This window comes from Penaeus chinensis, chromosome 9 (assembly GCF_019202785.1).
Source record: "Penaeus chinensis breed Huanghai No. 1 chromosome 9, ASM1920278v2, whole genome shotgun sequence".
Lineage (NCBI taxonomy): Eukaryota > Metazoa > Arthropoda > Malacostraca > Decapoda > Penaeidae > Penaeus > Penaeus chinensis.
In genome coordinates, this window is record NC_061827.1 from 38,765,525 (window position 1) to 38,774,027 (window position 8,503).

The window sequence follows — 8,503 nt, forward strand, 5'->3', positions numbered from 1 at the left end:
TAAAAGTGGACTTATCTCTCTATCCACACATATATATCTGTTTATCTATCTCATACCTATCTATCCATCTTTATGTCACTCGGTACCATTTTGTCTATCTATCAATCAGTTTCTAGACATTTTTCAATCTCTTGACTGATTTCGTGGCTTACCATAGGATCAACTCAAGTGAAATACGGCGTGGTATTACCGTAGAGTTTTCGTCCAAAATGAGATATATCTAAATTGACTTCATATTTTCTCGATTGTGTTTTTGTAGTCTCATTATTCTTTGCCGATATCATTAATGTAACATTTATTATTCAAAATTTTCGCTATGTACTTATTATTAGGCCATTTTTTCTTAATGTTTTGATTTAAATTATTTAAACTAGCTCTATGTTTAATACATCAAAAGAATATTTTAGGAAAACCGTTAATCAGAAAAGTGTTTACTCATTGAAGGAAAAAGATGATGCAGAAAATATGGCCAATTATATCTATCTATCTTTATATATATATATATATATATATATATATATATTTATGTATATAACCTCTCAATAGTCAATTAAGAGAGGCCTATGCCTTGCAGTGGAAGGAGTGGCTGTTAAAAAAATGTATATATATACATATACATATATACATATACTAACACACAAACACACAGGCACAGACACACAAACACAAACACACACACACACACACACATACACACTCGCATACACACACAGACACACATATACACACTCACACACACACACACACACACACGTAAACACTCGCATACACACACACACACACACACACACACACACACACACACACACACACACTCGCATACACACACACACACACACATAAACACTCGCATACACACACACACACACACACACACACATAAACACTCGCATACACACACACACACACACACACACACACACATACACACACACACACACACACACATATATACACACTCGCACACACACACACACACACACACACACACACACACACACACACACACACACACACATATATATATATATATATATATATATATATATATTTATATATATATATACACATATACACACACACATAAACCTATATCTATCTACCTATCTAGTTATCTATCTAGCTATCAATCTATATTTTATCTCTTTATATGTGAAATTGAATATCTACATAGGTACATAAATTTATATCATACATTAATAGAAATGTTCTTCCCCCATATTTTTGCAAGCTTAAAACCGAGAAAACTTGTAGTTTCATTCATTTCAATTTTGGTTACACTGTTTTGAATAATCGACTTTATTCAGGTTTATATTCTATTTCTATACCCTGTGCATTTATATAGAGCACAGTATTCAATATTTATTTGTTTAAATTACTATTTCTAGATGTTATACTTTCATTATCATAGTTACTTCTTTTATCTGGAGTTCTTCAGATATGATATTATATTTTCCGTTAATCATTTAATTCTTTTGTCAATTGGAGTCTCATATATACATTATTTTTACCGGATATCAACATTGTTTGTATATCTTTTATGTGCCCATCTGCCTATTTGTATATATTTATGTATTTGTATGTATTTATACACATTATTTTCTTCTATTTCTTGAGTTGTTTTCTCTTTTTTTAAGTCGGCTTCTTTTCTTCATGTTTTGAGGTATAATAAGAAATGTGGTTCACTGACTTGAGATCTTTATTTACAAATAAAGGGATTGATGAACAAATATATACATTATATACAAAAATAAATATTGCACGTTCATACAGGAGATCACAGACTAAGGGAAGGAGGTATTTCGTGCGGAAGATTCTTTGTAAATAAATAACAGAAGCATTTTTCAACAGGCAACGAGAACAAGAAGGAGATTCTAGACTCTATTTGGCTTTGTGTCATGTTTGGCGTGACTGTTGGAGATTCTTGTGGCGTCTTGCGTTCGGAAGGAGACCAATGGCGGCCCTTCAGGGGGAGGGCGAAGGGCGTGTGTGGGGGCGGGGGCAAGGGGAGGGCTACAGGGAGGCGGAGGAGGGCGACACAGGCGCTGCCGGAGGAGGAACTCGAGCCTTGGCCGAGTGGAGGAGCGCGTGGTTGCGCAGGTTGGTGAGCTTGCTGAATCCCTTGCCGCAGACGGAGCACTTGTGGGGCCACTGGCCGTTGTGCACGAACATGTGCGAGCGGAGGTCGCCGGGCGTCGGGAAGGAGCGCGTGCACAGCGAGCACTTGTGCGGCTTCTCCTTGACGTGGGTCATCTTGTGGTAGTAGAGGTTGGACGAGGCCGTGAACCTCTTGCCGCACACGCCGCACTGGTGGGGCTTCTCGCCGCTGTGGATCCTGCGGTGGGTGTTGAGGGACGAGCTGGTCGAGAAGCCCTTGCCGCACACGTCGCACACATGGGGCTTTTCGCCAGTGTGTGTCCGGATGTGTCGCTTGAGCAGCGACGGCCGGTCGAACGCCTTCCCGCACTCCGAGCACGGCAGCATCGTCCGCTCGCGGCGCTTGGGCGGCGCCAACGGCGGAGACACGGCGCTGTTCTGCAGGCTGGAGGAGCTGCCGGTGGACATGGCCGACGGCGACTGCGGCGCCAGGCTGAGCGGCAGGCGCGGTGACAGTCCGAACTGTGGCTGCGCGACGTGGAACACCGCCGCCGACGACGGCGAGAACGACGACGAGGTAGAGGAGGTGGACGACGCAGGCGACGACGACGGCGACGGCGACGACGAGGAGGGCGAGGCGTCGTCCGAGTCCCGCGACATGGCGGCTGTGGCGGCGACGCGTGGCGGCGGCGACGTGAGCAGGGAGCGCGAGAGGTCGAGCGGCGCCTCCGCCATGATGGAGTCGATGGTGCGACGGTAGAGCGAGGAGCGGATCAGCGACAGCGCCGGCAGGAGCAGCGAGTTCTCGCCGCTCATGTCCGGCAGCAGGAAGGCCAGGAGCTCGCCGCCGGCCTGGATCTCCTGCACGACCTCGAACACCACGTCGCCGCGGGGACCCGCTCGCCGCCCCACGAGGTTGACCTCGTGGCTGTAGAAGGGCGCCACCTTGAGGAAGCGCACCCAGTTGCACGTCCGTCGGCCGTCCTCGTCCACGGAGTCGTAGCCGCCGTAGCGGGACCTGACCTGCGGGCGGAAAGAACCACATTAGGACCTTGTGAACAAGCCGCTCAAGTAATAATACGTGATCAATGCGATTAGCCCAAGATGTGCCTGCGACCGGAAACTCACTCGTTTAGGAGAGCGAGAGAGAGAGAAAAAGAGCAGCAAAAAGCCACCCGCTTCACACGTCATAACTTCCCGAGTTCCCGAAACGCGCTCAGACCCTCTGTAACTCACGCTCGCGAACCCATTAAACTGAAACGCTCGTCTTTCAACATCCTTCGCAGGGAAAAAAAGGTGAAAGAAGAAAAAGAAAACAAATTAAAATCTTCTCGATGTTGGAGGAAGAAACGCTCTTCTCAGAGGAACCTCCAGATTGCGAAAATCGGTAAAAAGCTTCAAAGAGAAGAAAAGTAAAAAAGGAAAAGAAGGAAGATTACGCAAGAAAGAGGAGGAAAAGGGGAAGGAGAATAACGAATGAAAAGGAGGGAGGAAGAGGGAGGAGAGAAGGAGAGAGAGAAGGAGGGAAAGGAGGGCACGAGGAACCCTCCACGAAGGGCGACCCGGCTGAGCGTGATCCGCCGCCCGAGACAAAGGAGGCGTCGGCCGCCCGTTCTGCTCAGCTTCCTCGCTCCCGACCGCCCGACCGCCCCGCCGACCAACGGACCGTGGCCACTCGACCGACCGACCTACCGGAGCGGTACCCAACCCGACCCGAAGTGCCCTGCGACTTAATGAATGATTGTAATTCCTCGCAGACCATACTCCGCCTTTTTAATGAAATTGATGACTGGTTAATCCCGGCCCCCTCCGCCCCCTCCCCCCGGCTCCTCCATATTCATGGTCGTCGTCGGCAAGAGCGCTCTCAGCCCGCCATAAATATGTGTCCCCTTTTACCTAATTGCAAACAAATCATTATTGGCGCGAGACTTGCAAACGGTCGACCGCTTCTGTGGGTGGAGAAGGGGAGGGGAGGAGGCAGGGGGAAGGGAAGGGGAGGGAAAAGGGGGGAAGGGAGGGGAAAGGGAGGGGAGGGAAGAGAGGGGGAGGAGGAAGGGGGGGAGGGGAGGGGAAGGAAAGAGGGAAGGGGAGGGAAATGGAAAGAAGGAGGAGGCTAGAGGACAGGGTAAAGGCGACAAGGGAAAGGGGGAAAAGGGTAAGGAAGGGGGGAGGGGGGGAGGGGAAGAGAGTAAACGAGGTCCCCGCATCGCGCATTCACAGGGGGGTGGGGGAGGAAAAGAGGCCACAACACCATAGCTCAGGAGGGAGATCCTAACGGCCCCATTTGCAAGTCGGAGGAGTTCCCTCGCGACATTAGCAAGGGAGGAGGAGGAGGAGGAGGAGGAGGAGGAGGAGGAGGAGGAGGAGGAGGAGGAGGAGGAGGAGGAGGAGGAGGGGGAGGAGGGGGAGGAGGGGGAGGAGGGGGAGGAGGGAGAGGAGGAAGGGGGGGAGGAGGAGGAGGAGGAGGAGGAGGAGGAAGAGGAGAAGCAAAACTACTATTACTAACAAGAGAAATAGATAAAAAAGAAAAAGATGGAGATGAAAGCGTAGGAGGAGGAAACACCAGGAGAGCTTTCCCTTCTCCCTCCTCCCTACCCCCTTCTTTGCCCCCCCCCCCTCCTCTCCCCCCAGAGGTTGCAATATTGTTGATATTTCGCAACAACTGCGAGTGTCGTGATGGCTCGCGCCCGGAGGTCTGCCCGGCGGCGCCCGTCTCAGCTGCGATGACCCGACGCAAAAAATACTCGCGAAAAAAGAAGAAAAAATAATGAGAGCAAAAAGAGCTTTGGGGAAACGGCGATTGTCACGCTGAGCTTCGATTCTTTAAGTATTTTGATTGATACTCGCGCGGATAATAGAAAGACGGAGAGAGAAGGAGAAAGAAGAGAGAATGGGAAGAGGAGAGAAGGAGAAAGAGAGAGAGGGCATTTGAAAATCCAAGGAAATTGGGATGAATGGATAGACAGGGAGACATATAAATAGATAGACAGAGAGACATATAAATAGAGAGACAGAGATATAGATAAATAGATAGACAGGTAGATAGATATACAAGGAAACTGATAGATATATACACAGAAAGACAAATAGATAGATAGATAGACAGATAGATATAGAGAGAAAACATCCAACCGAACATCATTCTAAAAAAACAGAACGAACGAAACAAAGAGAGAAAACGCGGGCGGGAGCGACCGGGGCGAACGAAACGAGACGAGAAACGCGGGCGAGGACGAAGCCGAGGGCGCGGTCGGGGGGAGGGAATCGCACGCGGGGCCCGGAGGCTGGCCGGGGGAGAGGCGCGCATGCATGACCCGACGCCGATGCTCGTAATTGTCGGCGTTGGTCGGGTGTCGGGCGTCGGGAGGGGCAGGGGGGGGGGGGGGGGGGTTGCAGCTGCCCGACTTGCTTTTTTTTTATGTTTTCTTTGAGAAGGGGGAGGGGAGGGGGTGGGGTCGCGTTCTCTTTCTCTTTCTCTTGCGCTTTCGTTCCTTCTCTTTCTCTTTCTCCCCCCCCCCCCTTTCTCTCCATTTGTTGAAGTTATGAATGAGGAGGTGCAGGAAGGGGACCCTTATGCCTAGACGGCATTAGGCCCAGAGTCTAGTCCTCCTCTCCTTTGCTTCTCGCCTTCCCTCTCTCTCCTCCTCCTCCTCCTCCTCCTTCCCTCCCTCCGCCCACCGCCCACTATCTCCCCCCCATCCCCCCACCCCCCCCTTGACCTGCACACCAGCATCCCGCGTCGCTCTTGCGTCCGAGTGAATAAGGAGAGGCCCTCGACGGCGTGCTTTCATCGCCCGCGGCCCTCGTAGGCTCTCCACAGTAGCGACCGCCCGACCGCTTGCTTGCTTGTTCCGCCGGGCTTTGCTCTGTCTTTTTATGCCCCGCACGCACGCAGGGGCGATTCCCACACAAGGACGTGCACACATATACATTTACATACACGAATTTATGTTCATTCATATACACATGGATAGATGGATGCATGCACGCACGTTCACACACACACACACACACACACACACACACACACACACACACACACACACACACACACACACACACACACACACATCTTGGAAAGCTCCTTGAAATGACACTAATAATTTGCGTGTCTTAATGGCCTTTCATTAGGTAGCGCGATTGCTTCTTGTACCTCATGACCCAGGGAGTGTGTGTGTGTGTGTGTGTGTGTGTGTGTGTGTGTGTGTGTGTGTGTGTGTGTGTGTGTGTGTGTGTGTGTGTATGTGACTGTGTATGTGTGTGTGACTGTGTGTGTGTGTGTGACTGTGTGTGTGTGTGTATGCGTGTGATGCGTAAGTATCCGTATGAATGAAATTACCTAATTATACAACAACAACAAACCTCTTTCAATTTCCTCCCACTGAATTATCTTTCTTTCTCCATCACTTGATTCTCTTCGAAGCGAACGAGATAAGGTTCCAGACTTCCGGTATTTAGCTCTCGTCGGGGCGTAATTGGCCAGAGCAATTCGCAAGGGATTCACAGAAGGTGATCATTGTCCCTTGACTATTTCTGTTTCTCCTCTCTCCTCTCTCTCTCTCATGACCAAATTCTTGATGTGACCAAAATCTTAATAATACCATTCAGTTCAAGTAAGGAATTCCTGACCAACTAATTTGACAGGAAATCACTTCTAATACACTTCTCGAGCTTTCCTTCGCCAATGAAGAAGTCGCAACATCAGCCTAATTTCTAATAAAATAATGAAATAACTAAATTTCGTTTCGCCCGGAGCAGTGACTCAGAGTGTACACGCAATTAGGCTTCACAACTGGCCTAATGTCGATAATCCGCCTACTCCAGTCGACATGAACGCTGCAATACGGGAATATTCAGCCTTAAGAGATAATTATACACGGGCTTCACCACGCGCCCCGAATACCCTGGTTAGCCCTCATGCATACTCAAATCAAGGGGTTCAGTTCCTCCGCGTCATCTCCTGGTCTCTTGAGGATGAAAAAAACCACTTCGACGCAACTATTTAACTTTTGAAGTGACTTTTCTCTGTTCCTGTTTCATTTTAAGGATAGTTTGTTATGCTTTCAAGAAATGGGACCGTGTGTACTCTCTAAATATGCGAAGGGTATATCGGCTGTGTTATGTTGAGAGTTATTGCTTTGGTTAGTCTTTCATGCAAGCAAGGAGGCCAGTACCTGGTCAAGCACTAGTTGAGTTTTATACCTAACCTATACACACCACGAAAGGTTGCACTCAGACCTCCCACGCCTCCCTAGGTGGAAGGTCTACCAACACAGATAAAAGCTTCGAACCCGAGTAAATCCTCAACTGAAAGATCGACGCCTCATATATAAACACTGGCGTTTGCTCTTCATGAAACCCCTAACTGAAAGGCCTATTTCCATCACCACTGGGCATCAAGTAAGGAGTTTCCCAACTAAGAGTCCTACAAACTGAGCATGAAGTACTTACGTCCATGGGCGGGAGGTACGGCAGGAGAGGCAGGTTATCTGCTCTGACGGTGCCGCTGAAGGGGAGGTAGCGGGTCTGCGCGGGCAGGCGGCGGGTCGCACACACTTTGATACAGTCCTCGGCGGGCACCAGGCGGTCCAGCGGCGGCAGCGGGCGAGCGGTGACCACCAGCGAGAACTCGGACGGCATCAGCACCCGCGTCTCCATCTTTGGGTCGTCTGTACTCGTCGACTTCATCTTGCACCAGAGTCTGTCTTTCTCTCTCTCTCAAAGTTTCTAAGTCAACACGGAGGAGACTTGGCGCGCCTCCAAGTTCCAGGCGAGCTCAATAAGTCCCTCACACACACTGTCTCTCGGACTCTCCAGCGGTCACAAAGTCGGTTCGGGACCGTACGCGTCCAGTACTGTTCACTGTGACCTTCAGCACCAGACTACCTGTTCACCTGTAATGTTCTCTAGCTTTATCCCCATACGGCCCACCTGCCATACCCGCTACCGATGCCCACCGCCCGGGCAAGAAGGGCGCGGGCACAATGGCCAAGCCCCAGAGGGAGACATTTTCTTCCCCCGAGTTCCCGTGATGCTTACCTGGTCCCCTTCCGCGCGAGAGGGACATAAAATTCAGGAGAAACTTGCCAAGCGCGCGCCCTTCTTTTACCGAAGTAACCCACCTCGGAAAGGTTCCGCCTACCTTCTCTCTGATTCGCTGGATGGGAAACACGGCGACCAATCAGCTTAAAGAGGGCGGAGCGATGGGCGCGCGCGGCTCACGTGTTGGCCCGTGCGTGGGGCGCCCGAGGCTGATTGGCTCGAGGCGACGCACGACGACGCCACTCAGTGATCAACATGTGTGCCGGGAATGATGGGCCTCATCTAACATTATTGCACCTGCCCCGGGCCCACCGCAGCCCACTCACGACCCCCTCCCCGGCCCATGCCCGCGCCCCACCCTGCT

General features: G+C 50.3%; 1 protein-coding gene across 1 annotated transcript; it reads right to left on the minus strand.

Annotated features, from left to right (window-relative positions):
* Positions 1-1,877: 1,877 nt before the first annotated feature.
* LOC125029162 (zinc finger protein 135-like) lies at positions 1,878-8,002 on the minus strand. Its single transcript, XM_047619002.1, has 2 exons — positions 7,549-8,002; positions 1,878-3,120 (listed from the first exon to the last, which is right to left on the minus strand). Exons 1-2 carry the CDS (start codon positions 7,783-7,785, stop codon positions 2,014-2,016), a joined length of 1,344 nt encoding a protein of 447 aa, XP_047474958.1. The 5' UTR covers positions 7,786-8,002; the 3' UTR covers positions 1,878-2,013.
* Between the last annotated feature and the right edge of the window lie 501 nt (positions 8,003-8,503).

What these genes read in the sequence shown, in the direction of transcription:
- LOC125029162 (XM_047619002.1), bottom strand. Translation starts at nt 7,785, where the DNA reads ATGAAGTCGACGAGTACAGACGACCCAAAGATGGAGACGCGGGTGCTG. An exon ending in CGTACCTCCCGCCCATGGAC is followed by an intron (nt 3,121 to 7,548) that starts GTAAGTACTTCA and finishes TTCCGCCCGCAG; the next exon opens with GTCAGGTCCCGCTACGGCGG.